Below are 16,141 nucleotides of genomic sequence, written 5' to 3' on the forward strand. Positions count from 1 at the left end.
CAACTTTCCACTTTTTGCAATAATCATAGCTCTTTGCTTGATTACAAATTAAAAAAGAGTTAAGTGCCATTTACGGACGTGTTTGTCCACTTTTGCCCTTTCAGACCAAATTTCAAAATTGTAAATTTCCTCCCTAACATCCCCGAAACATATCATTTCAGTCCTAAAAACTAATTCAAATTAAAAAAAAAGACTTAGTTATTTTACATAGATTTTTTTTACCACTGAGTTTTTTTAAAATGACCATTTTAACCCTGAGCTGACTAAGTTTAAAAAGAAATGAAAAAAATATAAATTTAAGTAAAATGACCATTTTACCCCTAAGCTAACTGAATTTTTTTAAACTAGGGTTAGTTTTTGGGACTGAAATGACACATTTCGAGAATGTGAGGGAGGAAAATGGTACACTTTTGAAATTTGTTCTGAAATGACAAAAGTGGACAAACCACGTGGACGTAAATGGCACTTTAACTCTTAAAAAGCAGAAATAGTTGTTAGAATCAACACCTAATGCCAAAAAGTCATCTCGGCGGCACTTCCATGCCGGCGAGAAGATCATGTATTTCGTTTTCTTCTTAAAATCCGTTTTCTTCCTCATTAGTTTTGTTGCAGGTTAGACGCTGCTTCATGACGTTAGATTTCATCGGAGTAAGCCTTAGTACGGTTAAGCAGCAGGCATGAATCAGCTTTCGACAAACGCTGAACGTTTTTAGTGAGAGAATAGTAACGATCGGGTTTCTGTGTAGGAAAGGAAAGAAACAACAACAGTCTCTTTGTAGAGAAAAATGTTGTACGAACGATATACCCATAGTTTGTCCATATTTAAGGGTATATTTGTAAATTAAATGTGAATCCAGTAACTAGCATCCTACCACCCTTAAAACTCAAACTTTAGTTTTATTTGTTCCTCCAACCAGGAAGTGGTACAATGTACCACATTCCTTTGTTTTTTGCAAGGAAACGACACTGAGCTGAGATGTTGTGCATCCTTTATTTTGCAATGTTTCCTGAATCTAACTGATAACATGGAGCGAATCTCGGATCAAATTTGTTGTCTATGGAAAACAAACAAAGGTGTAAATAAATGTTGGAAAAACAAAAAGAACACAAGAGAGTTAATAAAGAATAAGCATAAATTTTCCCCACAACTCTCCACGTTTTGCTGTAATCACAGCTATTTGCTTGATTACAAACACCCATAAACCTTTGGGGCCCTCATCAGCTTTCATGGAAGCTAATATTTTTTTTTTAAAGTTACATTTAAGTAAACATTAGGAAAAAATAGTTGTTAGAATCTATACCTGATGTCAAAACGTCATCTCGACGAAGCACGTCGTTCTTTTGGAGACCCTGAGCGAACTATAAAGTGGGGGCCCTAATTTCCTCAATCCCGATGCGGTTAATTTTTTCGTCTAGTGATAGCCGATAGCCTAGAATTGAAAGCAGGTTGCGATGGGAAGTGGGAACGATAATTGCGGTTGTATTTTAGGGGCTTTAGGTTGCTGAATAATGATGATTAGGTTGATGGTTATTGTGTTGTAACAGCCAAAAATTAATGTGAAATGAGCTTTGAAACTAGGTCTTTTTTTTTGGCTAAACAATATTTACCTTGGGCTCCTTTAATGTAAAACTAGTTTAGTTTTGAAATAAAGATATTTATTTGGGCCTAATACATATGCTATATATAAAACCTTCTAAAAATTTGGAAACCCTTATTTTTTTGGTGGCCCTAGGCCCGTGACTAGGTTGACAAGCCTATGGAGCCGGCCTTGCGATGAGGCTTCCACGCTGCCGAGAAGGTTCTGTATTTCGTTTTCTTAAAAAAAAAATCCATTTTCTTCATCATTGGTTTTGTTGCAGGTTTAACACTGCTTCATGGAGTTGGATTTCGCCGGAGGGAGCCTTCGTACGGCTGAGCTGCCGACAAGAGTAAACTTTCAGCAAACACATAATATTTGTGTGAGAGAATAGTAATGATAGGGTTTTTGTGTAGAAAAGAAAAGAAACATAGTCTGTTTATATAGGAAAATGTTGTACGGACTGTACCCATATTTTGTCTATATTTAAAGGCGTTTTTGTAAATTAAATGTGAAGGCATTAGCTAGCATCCTACCACCATTATCCTCAAACTTTACATCCGCTTTTTTCTCCACACCACATTCCTTTGTTGTTTTAAAAAAAACAACCACCCTTTTTTTGCCACGAAATGACACTGAGCTGAGATCTCGGCTGCATCGTTTATTTTGCGAGGTTTCCCGAATCCAACTGATAACATGGGGCAGATTTTATCTTTATCTTGGATCAACTTCGTTGTCAATGAAAATCAAACAAAGGAATAAATCAAATGTTGGGTAAACAAGAAGAATACAAGAGTGTTAATAAAAATTATGAAATATAACCATTGCAAAAGCTGTGATCCAAGGACTTCCCATAATTTTTAGCGATTACGGTAGCTTTGTTATCAAATTTGTTTTTCTTTCTGAATTCTTCAGTGTTTCTATCTTTAGTTATCGGGTATTAACATAACTAATAAGTCGGCTTAAGTTCTTTTTGTCTTTTTTGGTAAGCATGAGAACGTGTTACCGGAAACTTACGTGCTATCGGCAGATGGCCTTCAAGGGTTTAAAGGCAGACACCAGTTGTAAGTCCCTCTCTGCTAGAAGGAATCAAGCGCTTACCATTGCGCCACCCCCTTGAAGGTTAGGAATGGGTTAAGTTAAAAAAAGGGTAAACGGGTCAAACAAACTAAGCATTCTAATGTGTAAACTTCCTAAATCGTTTCATGAAAAACAAAGTAGATTATTAATGTAAAATACATAATATTTCGATTATCTACACATTAACTATTTTTAGTATTGAAAATGAACAAAAGAACTTCATTTATCATCTTGCAGGAAGTTGGGAATGTGCCATATGTGGTGTGAAATGGGTGTAGAAATTTTTCAAAGTCACCAAAAGAGATTGCGAATATTGTTGGTCCAAAAGCACATAATCTCAAAGCTATGTCACAAAACGCATTGAGGCTAGCAAGGCCCGATATGGTTTTCAAAATCGTTCAAGATCTTCACGAGCTTATTAAACAATGAAGTTCAACTTAGACCATGTGTAGTGGTAGAACACTATAATGCCCCCACCATGGGGCGTTTTGCGCCATGTGGCGTCCTAGTCAGCAAGGGGGCATTATAGCAAAAGTGGTGTAGTGGTGAAGAATTATAATGCCCATATTATTTTTAATGAAAAAAAAAAAGTGAAAAGCATATGTCAGACAAAAGCTTGAAAAGTGATTGGAGGAACAAGTTGAAAAGTAAAGGTGAGCCACAAAAGTCAAAAGCATGGCAGAGATTTGGGCGTTTAAATAAAAACGCCGGCCCCTTTTTTTTTCGAAAATAACGCCTGAAAACGCCCCCTGTAATGGGGGGTTGGGCGTTATAGGGCGTTTTCGGGCAAAAATTTTTAAAAAAAACGCCCCATTACGCATGGTCTTAGGCGAGATCGGTTTTAAAGCTACTTGTGTAACCAAAACAATTTTGACTTTTGTTAGTAGCAACTAAGTAATGGTTTGAAGGGATTTTTCCCACAAGCAGTCAACATATACAAATACATGTTTTAGATCATATTGTTCACATTATATGATTTAGGATTTGAATGACTGTTATTACTGTTGAAAATTTGTAAACACTGTTCATGATTTGTTACCTTGTGGTTGTTGAAATGAGTGCCTACTGGCTTTCAGAAAGCAAGTATGAAAGTGGAATTGGTATACAATTTGACTTTGACTTTGGTGGTCAAACTAGGAACCCTTTTCGGGCCTAAAACTAGGAACCTTCCAACTAGAAAATAAGCATTTGAATTCCTATTTTCGAAAGAAAAATGATCATGCTGACAGAAAGTCTTCCGTATACATTTGAACACAGCATTGTGACATGGGCGTGGAGACGAATGTATAACTACAAGTTTAGCAATGAAAATATAAGCGCGCCTATATGAATGATCAAATGATATGTAGAGGTGATCACAATTGTTCAGTTACTACATGATAGTTTTTTACGTGTAACCAGGGGCGAGCCTATGGATACCGGGTCAAGTGACCTATGATGTATGCAATATATGGTGCTGAAAGTTAGTTGACCGATTTGAACCTGTAAATAATTTTGGCCTGTAACAGTCTAACAACTTGTACTTCTCATTTGAAATCTTTTTTGGCAGCTTATGGAGATTTATTAAAAAAGTAAATTTTTACTTGTAAATTGTTATGCAACAAACTTTTGCATAGATTGAAGAGGTTATCATTAGTTTTCAAAAGTTTAACTAACGTGTTAATATAATCTGGTTAGGATGCCACTCAACGCTTACCTGATGTGAAATTTGTTAGTTTGAAGGCCCCATCATATTTTGTGTGTGCCTTGATTAGTAGTCAACTCTCTTTAAAATGTGTTACGGTAAATGTGAAATGTGAAAAATAAAGTGCGTTACATAGGCACTGAAGGTTTCACATTTCACCTTTCATTATAGTGTGTTATGGGAATGGGACTATGAAATGCAGTTGGGTGAGTAAAAAAAGTATTAAGAAAGAAATGGTGAAGTGGAGCTAAATGATTGGTTTGTATATTAAATGAAAAATAAAAAATAAAAATAAAATCCACCACCTCTCCCATGCCATGTGAAGAACTTCACATGCCCATGGGTTGCGCTCCTTTAGCGTTGTTGTAGGGTGGTATTTCATGCCCATCCGGTCAACGTGGCTTTCTTCATGCCCCTCCCAACGCCCCCCCGCAACACATGCTCTTAGCATAGACAAAAACTTTGTGTGCACCTTGATTAGTAGTTAATGCTCAGTCGCTAAAAGGGATAACTTTGTAAAATACTAACCAAGTTTCGTAATTTTTTAAAAACTTTTTGCATTTTTCTAACTTATGTTAGCATTTTCAAGCCATGTCATTGTATAACATAAAAAGGAAAATAAAAGAAATGTCATGTATAATTAGTGACCTATTATTCAAGTAAAATATGTAGGACTAAAACATCCAAACACTCTTAAAACTGATTACTATTATATGAAATATTACGAGCTATAAATTACATCATAAGCCCGACTTAAATCAAACCTAGCTGAAATGAATAAAAACTACAAATCAACTAGATAAATATCCGATACAAACAACATATGAATTTTGGTAACCGACCTAAAAGTATTTTGCTAACGTTCACACTAAACATTGTAACAAAATAGACTAAAAAACGTGTGAGAATAAAATTAGCCATTTAATATTTATATATGAATATGAATAAAAAATAAATAAGAAACTTGTAGTATACGAACAACCTTGAAACAATTCTCTCTGTTCTTCCTACTTTCAATTCAATATACTATCTTCATCTAATTTGAAGCCTAAATCGATGAATTCGACCACCTGCACGGGTTGTTCTTGCAACCCCTTATTAATTTCAGGACGCAGTTATCACCGTGGTCATGACGGCGTTAGTCTAATAAAGAAACAGATTAAGGGCGGCCGGATGTTTACTGTTAGAGCTTCAATGGTGGAGTCGTCACCTGAGAATTCTAATTTCCTGAAGCGTATGGAACAAGCTTGGTTAATCTCTCAGGTAATTTATAATTAGAAAATTTGGGTTTTTGTTTCTTGTTTGTGATTTACCGAATTGTTAATTCATGATTGGTGAAATAATAATAATAATATGTTTGAGTTAATTATGTATGTATGTATGTTGTTGATTTAGAATAAATATTACTCGTTTACCCAGTCCAGTTGTTAGATTTAAATTAGGGTTGGTTAAAACACCGTTGAAACTGACTGAACCGCCTAAAATCGGCTGGATTAGAAGTTGCACGGCTCAGTCCACGGTTTATGGTTTGGATAACCGGTCTTGACGGTTTGGTTCGCAGTTTTTTTGACTTGGAATATACTGTATAGGCTGAATTGGGTGGTTTTGATGGTTCGGTCTGCGGTTTTTCTAAATTACACATTGATTGGATGATAGATAATGTAACTGGAACATTGTTAAGGAGATCAAAACCCTATAATTAGTTTATTAAGGTACAAGGATCAATTGTTTGATCATTATACAACATCAATCACAATGTGAAAAAAAAATGTATCTGGTCACAGGCTCACAGTATTCTGGTATTTGGATGGATATGATACGAGAAGGGAAATTTACGAGGTCAGATTGAGTCGGGTCAATGAAATATTTTGGGAGGGTTTTCGATTTGATTTGTGTTTTGAATGTGATTTTAGTTTTTGTAAACAAAAGTTGCTACCATGACTATAAAAGTTTTTTTTTGGAACAAGTATTGCCCATACTAGTTATCATCTACTAGCTTAACACAACTCGTTGCTTGTTAGCCCAACTGGTTGTATCTCTCGCCTCTATGCTAGAGTCTATCGTTTTTATTGTCATTAGAGTCCAACCGTAAAAGAAATTAAAAAAAGACAAGTATAGGATTCAAATCAATCGAATCAAATGCCTTATGTAATTTCCATCACGCAAATTATGCATAGGGCTTATCATCCGAAAAACTTTAGGTTCAATAGATTTTCGGTAGTACAAGTAACATGTAAATTTAAAAAAAAAAAAAAAACAGTTCGGGTACATAGTTGTCAATAGGGGCTATAGCGACCGCTATAGCACGCTATGTAGTGAGGCGACCAAGTGTCGCTATCTGGATCATAGCGACCAATAGCGTGAATAGCGACAGTTAGGTTTTTTTTTATGCAAATAGCAATTTGATATAGCTATAAAATAGCTAGATTTATAGGTTTTTGTTAAATATACATGTAAAATAGCATATATACCAAGGTATTTTGATATAATATACATATAAAAATTTTCAAAATTCATTTTCTAGTGTATATCTATTTATAAAATAGCGGTCGCTATTTGTCGCTATTCGCTATGTAGCATATAGGTCCCTTGTCGCCATTTGCTATTATGTTCGGGTATCACTTGACCGCAGTCTGCGGGTCCCCAAATGGTGGGTTTGCTCCAGTGTTTTTCCATGGCTGTGTGGTTTCAGTTATATCTCAAACTTTTCTTGAATCATATATAATTGCATTCAAGAATATGATCGGTAAATATCTGTTGTAATCTTGCTGGACACATTTTGTTTGCTTAATCAGATTTGATCAAGGACGTTAGTGTAGCTGATTTTATATATTTGTTGGGATCACAACCTTCTAAATATCTGTTACTAATGATTATTGCAGCAACCGAGGCCCGTTGCATGTTCTTCTTGTGATTCGAATGGGCATGTGGAGTGTAAATGGTGTGGCGGCACTGGATTTTTCATTCTCGGTGATAACATGCTATGTGAAGTACCATCTAGAAACTCAACTTGTGTCATTTGTGCCGGAAAGGTGAATTTTTCTAACACCTATTTCTTTTAAGGCTATGGTCACCCTGCAACACAACTGGGTCGGATTGACCCGAAACACTTTTTTGCAATCTTTTTGTTTATAAATGATTAATGTTTTTAATATGATTATAGAAGTTATATTATGACAATGATGATTTGAACAAATGATTTAGGGGTTTTATGTAGTAAAAATACACTGGATGAATTTGACCCAGATGACCTGTTTTCTTTCGAACTAAATTTTTTGACTTTATCCGTGTGAACGGTTAGAGATAAATATAGCAAGAATTGACCCATTCATAGTTGTTTTTTGACTAAAAGAAACTGGTTGTGTATATGGGTGTACACAGCAGAATTTATCATGTATACAGGTCAATAACATGTTAACTCATGGTATTAAGTATCAAAACACATGCATATGATACAAGTTTTGTGTTTTAATGTTATTATATGAAAGTTTGGGTTTAATTCCCTTGTGATGGATGTAACTATGATCTTTCGAAGTTTTGTGCTTTAACGTGGCAACACTTTTTTGTATGTTTCCTTTGAATACTATAAATAAATGTATTAATGGAACAACAGTTGTGTGTGTGTGTGTGTGTGTGTATAAAAATTTTTGTTTTCTTTTAGGGAGCAACTAGTTGCGGGGATTGTAAGGGAACTGGATTTCGTGCAAAATGGTTGGAACAGCCCCCGATCCAGAAGTGATGCATGTTGTCGAATGTAGCGACACAACTGACAGACCACAAGTGTTTGTTTTCTTCTGTAAATGTATTCTTTTAGGCGTCATGTTTATTTTATTATAGGTTGTGTATATTTATCCCTTAACATTTGGGGTGAATATTCTTGTTTACATATTTGGTTATTACTCTTTCTGTAACTGTAAAAGGTATATCCTTTTTAGAGGTGGTCACTTATTAGCATACTCATCGCTGGAGATTCCTCGGTTTTGGGCTCGGCTTAGGGCAAGTTGAGCCGTTTATTTTTTTTAACGGCGCCTAATTTATACCTATTAATACATTATTATGGGTATCGAACCCTCATCCTTTTGAACCTTTCAACTTCATTCATCACTTAAAAGAACCATGTAAATGGCTCGAAACACCAATTATTATTATACTCCCAACGCTTCTAGCATACATCTTGATCCTTGGCATCCCAATCCACAACACGTCACAGATTCCTTCATCCGCAAGCCCAATGCGCCACTAAGTAAATTCTCGGATCTAATAGCCCATCGAACGCTAATTCCACATGTTGCCCCAGATGCTCTAGCATAAAAAAAAATGCAGTTGGCCTTGTAACATTTTCTCCCATGGTTGCCAGAGAGAGTATTTATGTTGATTGTCCGTGCCATCCAAACGGGTCTCAGTATTGTCAGTATCCAATAGTGGGTTAGCGGCCACCCCACGGGTTAAGTCGACCGTAATACACGTTACAATAAACAGCAGAGACGCCTAACCACGGGTTAAGTCAACCAACTAAAAAGAGTCTTGTCATAATCAAAAACCATGATATGAGATTAACATCCATCCATCCGAATTAACATTAACATCAACCAAGTATAATCAAAAATTCAAAATTAAACACTGCAATATCCCTTGTAGCAAACAAAACAGTCATTAACTAACCACATAACAATAACTTAAAGGTCTTCCAATCTTGAAAGATACAGCTTAAAGGTCTTGCACGCTCAAACCTGCATTAAACACAATATGAAAAAAAACGTCAAATAGAGGTAAAATACCGGGTTTTTGCGTAGCAATCCCGATTTTGTTACAGATGCGGGTATTTTTTTATAGTCTAGTGAAGAACACAAAAAAACAAAGCATACAACAGACCTGGAGGAAGAGATTGCTTCAACTTATCAGCCTTGTCTTTGTCATGAACGCATAGGGTGTACAGGTACTTTGAGCAGCGAACCTTGAACTTGACAATATCCTTGGTCCTTTTGATCTTCACGGATCGTGCATCCTTCCTTCTTGCAGTAAGAAGGAAGTCCTTGATCTCGTGAATTTGCTTCGGCTGTCATATACAAACTTAATAATAAGCATAAAAATGATTATCACAAGGTCATCTAAATGAAAACTAAAAATAAACTTAAGCCTGACACTTATTGACACACGTATGTACTCATAAGTGTAGATAAAAACATGTATACATCAACTTCCTTGATCTTTTTGAATTTGTTTTTACACCTATTTCTTAACGCATAGTTTAATATTATTAACTCTTATTGTAACCTCCAATGTTTCTTTATCGTGCCAAATTGCATACATTTAAATATTTAATAAATAGTCTAAACATATTATTAAAAAAATATGCCAAAGTGAAACTTTGCATCTGTTTGACATGAAAGTTGGCAGTACCTTATGAAAACTCTGTTAAAAACAACGAAACAGCTATAAAAAGTCAACTGAACAAAGCATGTACATTATTATAAAAAATGATTAAAAAAACATAACATATGCTCCATGGTGCTTGTAATGTCATAACGAACGGTCCACTGTATGACTGCATAGATTCTATCCAAACACTAAATCGCACCCCCAAACGTAGCTCACACTAGTCGGTCAAAAGTCGGTCAAGTCGGACTAATCGGACCAGGGTTTTTTCCTCAAAATCGGTCCTAGTCGGTCAAAATCGGTCCTAGTCAGTCAAAAGTCGGTCCTAGTCAGTCAAAAGTCGGTTAAGTTTTGAATTTCTAAGTACTTGATTTGTTATGTTTAAGTTTAATTGCTTATGTTTGAACCATACTATTTGAAACTTGAAGTATTTATGTGAATTTTGAAGTATTATTTTATATTAATGTGTGTATACATATAAATTTGAAAAATTACATATAAAAATTCTCATTCCGATTAATCCATTAATTAATCCCTATTAATCCCGATTAATCCCTAGGCGGTACCTCATCGCCCAACTAGCGCCTAACGCCTTCTACAACATTGCACTTAAAACACCAAGCGCAAGATTTTCTTTTGAACGGCCAACAGAATTAATCTCGAGCACTCTCAGCGCACCCCCCCCACTGGACCAAACAGAGTACTCGAGAGTAACCCGTGCACAATTTACAGCTCATTCATATAAATTAGCAGTGTCTTCAATACATCCAAAAATCATAGTGTGAACCCTAAATCTAAACTGGCAACAAAACCGAGACCGAAAGAAAAAGGCCCTTCACTTATTGCATTTTGTATAAAATTAACAGCTCAAAATCCATATTTCAAGCAACACAGCCCTAATTAAAAAAAAAAAAAAACAACAGCGTCCTCATAACTAATCAAACAAAAATCGCACAAACTTATTAATCATAAAATTAAAATAAAAACGGCATATACAGATTCAAACCTAAAATCATTTATTGAAGATAATCATCTCCAACACAACGCAAATTAAACGAGAAACATACGTCTGGCATTTATAGCATGAAAGTGAACATTGTTCATTTTAGCAGCTATGAATTAAAAATTAAACTGTACAAATTGCAAGTTCTTATAGCAAAATAATCATAAAAATAATAGAAGAAATTCTCGGTTAAATTACGAAAACTGCAATAAATTACGAGAGGGGTTTAGAGCGAGTACCATTTTGAAGAATCGAAGGTGTAGCACTCACGGCAGCCGAAGTTACAGTAAACCCTAATTTGGTGGAAATATATAGAGGATATATCATTATGTCGTTGGAGAACATGGGCCTTTGATAAATAGTTTGGGCCTTCCAAAACTAGTCTTAACTAGAAATGGGCATAATCAGGAGGGGCGAATCCAGTGGTGTTGGGTTCCCAGGGGTGTTTTGAGGGTTCCCAGGAACCCCCTCGGTTTGGCAAAAATGAAACAAATTAGTGGAAACCTTGTATGATTTGGAAAAAATTAGTGAGAATCTACCAAAAAGGAACCCGGTGAAAAAAATTCCTAGATCCGCCGCTGATAATCAGGTACTTTTAATACCCGAAACCAGGTATACTGAAGAACCGGGTCCGAGTTGAACCCGGGTAGAAGTAAAAAAAAGTATAACCGATGTAACCGGTTACGGGTACTGTGGAACCGGGTCCGGGTATGTCGGGTTTTACAAATCAAAAAGCTGTAATTTACTATTTGGAATCAGTTCCAACTGATATAAGACCGTTGGAAACCGATTAAATACTAAAAAAATTGGTTTTTTTTTTTTTGTATAAAAACCCCAACTTCTCCATTCACTTCCATTACTACCCAACTTCTCCATTCCCTTCCATTACTACCACAAACATTCACCAAACGAAGAGATAATGCCATGCAATGACGAGGTTGTTATGGTTTTGGAAACCAAACGAAACCCGTCAATTTGGAAGCATTTCGATTTGTGTTTGATGACCGATAACCATGAGATGGCTAGGTGCAAAGGTTGCGGAAAGTTCATGAAAGCGGCCACCAACTCGACGCTAAAGAAACACATCGACCGCAATTGCGACGTGACCAAGGCGAAAAATGAAAAGGGTGAAGGATCCGGGACCGGTTCTTCAAATGTTTAGTGTGTTTGATGTAACCAGTTTGTTTAGTTAAGTTTGGTGTGTTATGTTTAGTTAAGTTAGGTGTGTTAAGTTTAATTAAGTTATGATGTAACCGGTTCGTTTAGTTATGATGTAATCGGTTCCTATGAAATAAATATATGGTGTGTTTTAGTAACGGGTTCTAAAAAAATAACTCACATTAATAAATCACATCAAGTTCTTAAACAAACATATAACAATAACCGGTTCTTAAACATATAACAGTAACCGGTTCCCAGAATAAAAAAACGGTTCAAAATTTGAAACAGTAACGGGTTCTACAGTAACCAATTTATTTCCTTTGCCGTTTGCTTGTGTCGGGTGCGGCACTTTCACATGCGTTACGCTTTGGTGCGGGCACTTCGGTACAATCATCTTCGGAATCATTAGTCTCTACTTCGTCTTCCTCATCTTCATCAATAATCTTGTGCTCTTACTCTACTTCGTCTTCTAGACTCGATTTATGTTGAACACGGTCAACGGCATCCAAATGATCCTTTAGGCAAATTGCCATCTCTAGCGATTCTGGTGTTAGTCTTGTTCTTCGAATGGACAATACCCTACCACTAAGAGAAAAGACACTTTCCGAAGCTACCGTGGAAGCTTGGACCGTTAGTATATCACGAGCCATGGTGGCTAGAATCGGGAATTCCGATTCTTTTGATTTCCACCATGCCAAAATATCAAAGTTGGTATATTCCTCGGCGGTCATAGTACGCGAATAATTCGTTATTTTATATCGACCGAGTTCACTTGATGGTTCGTTACCCCTTTGTTGTTTGGCCGTTTCGTCTCTAACGACATTCAACATGGTTATGATCGGGTCTCCAATCGTTTCATCGTCAGAGGCCGATGACCGAGACTCAAACAAATTGGTATGATGTTTTTCCCCATATATTTTTAAGTAATGATCATAAAGCTTGGACAAATACTTGTTGAATATTTTTTTTTCGTTTTATCTTTTAATGTTGGATCCTCCTCGTGCATATCCAACTTGTCATAAATTTCTTCAATTAAAGCTTCAACACCTGGTACGTTTAAAATTGGATTTAAAGCGGCGGCACATAGAAAAATGGGTGGTAAATCCAAAAAATATTTTTAAAATATTTCAATCATAGGTTTCATCATTATCCTCAACATGTCACTTGAATTTTCAAACTTATTAAAATTTGTTGTTATCAAATACAATTCAGATAGAACTTTAGAACTTGTGGGATAATAAACACCAGAAATCAAAGTTGTTGAGGTTTTGAAAACTTTTAAAAAATTACTTAGTGTTTGAAGATTAGCCCAAGCCGTGTCGGGAAAAGGGTCGACTTGATAGTCATCACTTAAATTTGTTTGAAATGATTTTAAAGTGCCCATTTATTTTAACGCCATTTCAAACATATGACAAGTTGAATTCCATCGAGTTTGTATATCCCAATTAGGTCCAATTATTTTTTGGTTAACATCTTTACAAAGTTTTTTTGTAATCTTGGTATCTTTCTTTGCCACTTTTGAAAACATCTTGAATCATAGCTCTAAAAGCTATAATAAAATCCGATACAAATTTATCTTTTAAACCGGTTTGCACAACTAAATTAATAATATGTGCAACACACCGTGTGTGGAAAAAAACACCATCAGCAATTGGTTTGTATTTCAACTTTAATTTATCGATCGCATTTGAGTTGTTTGAAGCATTATCAAATGATATTGAAAAAAATTTATCCTCTAAACAATATTTAATTATTGTGGCATTTATAATGTTATAAATATTTTCTCCCATATGAGGAGAAGGAAACTCGTCAAATGCAATCGTACGCTTCATCATTTGCTATGTATCGGGATCAACCCAATGAGCGGTGACACAAATGTACGATTCGGGTAAACCGTGTGGAGCCGACCACACATCACTAGTTAAGTTTACACTAGTTTTTAAATTAAAAAAAAAACAATTAAATCTTTTCTTGCCTTTTCCCATAAATTTAAACAATGACGTTTTAAAGTACAACGACTTACATGTTTGTTGCGAGGTTGAAGCGTTTCCCTAATAAGCTTAGTAAGATCGGGGTCGTCGAAGTGTCCAAACGACAACGCTTTTTGAATTACCAACTTCGCCATCCTATCACGAGCTATCTTTTGTTCATAACGGAATATCGTATCATCTTTTGAGAGTTGAACTTGACCGGGTGTCAAATCTTTTAAAGCTTTACAATATTTTTTAGCATGCTTCGTTAACGTGGAATTAGACTCCTTGCTTAACAAGGCGCCACAATGTTTGCATTGTGCCTTTTGCGAACCGTCACTCATTTCGACCAAGTCCCAATTGCACCGTACTTCAATATTGCGACTATGTGATATTGTTCCAACAACATATGGAGCGGTTTGAGCTTGAGGAACATTATTGACGGATGGGGAATTTGTGGGTTTAGAGTTCTTTGAAGCCATTGTAGAAAAGTATGTCAAGAAATAGAAGAAAATGATACAAGAAGAAGATGAGGATTGGTTGAGTTAAACAAATGAAAATTGAAAACAATTTATAATAACCGGTTCCAACGGTAATATTTGGCATTATATTATATAACCCTACAAAAAGCAACTTGGGTTGCCTCTCTAAAATAAAAAGTTGCGACTTTTAAAAAACAACACATACATACCCCTTTGCTTAATTATTATTTATATATACTACAAAAATTATATTATACTACATAATTAGCAACTTGGGTTATGTCCCATTTGTTTAAAAGTCACACCCTTTAGTTAATTTTACTCACACTCTTTCATATACATACAAAAAGTAACTTAAGAAAAACAATGGTTTGGATCACACCCCTTCAAAAAGTCACAACCTTTCAATTTACTTTTAAATATATTATACCCTTTACATAATAAAAGACACAACTTTTTTAACAATATCACACCCCTTACTCAAAAAGTCATAACTCTTCAATTTACTTTTAAATATATTATATATCACTTACATAATAAAAGTCACAACTTTTAACTATATCACACCTCTAACAAAATAGTCACCTTGCATTAGGCTTTGAATCACACCTATTAAAAAAGTCACACCCCTTCAAAGTACTTGCATCACATCCCTTAGAAAAAAAAGTCACAGCCTACTAAAATAACCGTCAACCAACACAATTACCAAACCTATAAATACACATTCAACTCATCGAAGGGTATCAGAGCATCAGGAAAAGATTGAAAAAAAATTACGTATGAATCTTGGATTTAAGATGGCAACAAACAATAATTCCTTCCCCAATCACAGCCTCAAATTTCAAATATGAATGGGCAAAATTATCACCAACGGAGCATACAAATGAAGGTTTATACCACTTACAAGAATTTTGGATCATAGTGGAAGATGGATTTTGTGAACCTATGGAAGCAACACCAACACAACGCTCATGACATGACATAATTTAGGGAAAACAAAAAAAAAAGGACAAAAAGGCGTTGTGTTTATTATACCAGCCGGTTTCGGATTGATTATTGATCAGGCAAAAATCTATTTTTTTTGGTATTGCAAATTGATTTCAATCCCAACATTGAAAAATTACAAACAACAATCCGAGAAAACTGTTTGGTTGACTAGATATTGTTCAGATGCGTTCTAGGAAATCCCGTTTAATATAGATTCACCCTTCTTTGAAACTGATGGGTTTCTTTAAATCATATGATCTAGCGGTTCCCGATTCCTTCTCCGGTATGCAACCGATCCCAATTCACAGATTGATCACACAAAAACTCACAAAGACAACACGTGATCGAGAATCACCCAGAGTTCGAAACGCTCACACATTAAATTACAATATGCCAAACCTTCATGAATCGAATCATTCTGTTGGGGATCGTAGGTTGAAAGCCATCCATTGGTTTATATACATGTATAAAGATGTGTGGGTTCAAACCTGAAAGTGTGAATTCGATACCCTTCAAATGTGAGAGACGTAAACAATCGAAGAATTCTACAATAGGGTAACTGCATTCACAAATCAGTTACGTGTATCAATAGAAAACTTGATATTGAGGAGTTAAACCCGAAACTTTGAATACACGGTGATACGGTATTAATAAGTAAAGGGTCTGTATTGTAAGTAATGAATAGTTGAGGGACGAGTTATGTCTAAAGTGATGTTAGGTAGTTAGGAATTAGTTGATGATTGTGTACTTAAACAGAAGTTGTTAATGAAAGTAGTTAGTGTTGAGTGAGCTAATTTTCTTGTCTTCACTCTCTAATCTCT

At 35.5% G+C, this 16,141-nt stretch overlaps 2 protein-coding genes across 2 annotated transcripts; one reads left to right on the forward strand and one right to left on the reverse strand.

The window, feature by feature from the left end:
* The first annotated feature begins 5,295 nt into the window (after positions 1 to 5,295).
* LOC110899402 lies at positions 5,296 to 8,301 on the forward strand. The gene is made up of 3 exons (XM_022146284.2): positions 5,296 to 5,604; positions 7,224 to 7,373; positions 8,003 to 8,301. Exons 1-3 carry the CDS (start codon positions 5,398 to 5,400, stop codon positions 8,078 to 8,080), a joined length of 435 nt encoding a protein of 144 aa, XP_022001976.1. The 5' UTR covers positions 5,296 to 5,397; the 3' UTR covers positions 8,081 to 8,301.
* A 570-nt stretch (positions 8,302 to 8,871) lies between these two features.
* On the reverse strand, positions 8,872 to 11,109 carry LOC110899403 (60S ribosomal protein L38). The gene is made up of 3 exons (XM_022146285.2): positions 10,960 to 11,109; positions 9,214 to 9,397; positions 8,872 to 9,071 (listed from the first exon to the last, which is right to left on the reverse strand). Exons 1-3 carry the CDS (start codon positions 10,960 to 10,962, stop codon positions 9,049 to 9,051), a joined length of 210 nt encoding a protein of 69 aa, XP_022001977.1. The 5' UTR covers positions 10,963 to 11,109; the 3' UTR covers positions 8,872 to 9,048.
* Positions 11,110 to 16,141: the final 5,032 nt, after the last annotated feature.

The sequence above is a fragment of the Helianthus annuus genome, chromosome 13 (genome assembly GCF_002127325.2).
Source record: "Helianthus annuus cultivar XRQ/B chromosome 13, HanXRQr2.0-SUNRISE, whole genome shotgun sequence".
In the NCBI taxonomy this organism is placed as follows: Eukaryota; Viridiplantae; Streptophyta; class Magnoliopsida; order Asterales; family Asteraceae; genus Helianthus; species Helianthus annuus.

Excerpts from the sequence above, each read along its gene's own strand:
- LOC110899403 (XM_022146285.2), bottom strand. Across the intron at positions 9,072-9,213 it reads GAAGCAATCTCTTCCTCCAG|GTTTGAGCGTGCAAGACCTT; the intron begins GTCTGTTGTATG and ends TGTTTAATGCAG.
- LOC110899402 (XM_022146284.2), top strand. The coding sequence starts at position 5,398 with ATGAATTCGACCACCTGCACGGGTTGTTCTTGCAACCCCTTATTAATT. Across the intron at positions 5,605-7,223 it reads AAGCTTGGTTAATCTCTCAG|CAACCGAGGCCCGTTGCATG; the intron begins GTAATTTATAAT and ends TGATTATTGCAG. Across the intron at positions 7,374-8,002 it reads GTGTCATTTGTGCCGGAAAG|GGAGCAACTAGTTGCGGGGA; the intron begins GTGAATTTTTCT and ends GTTTTCTTTTAG.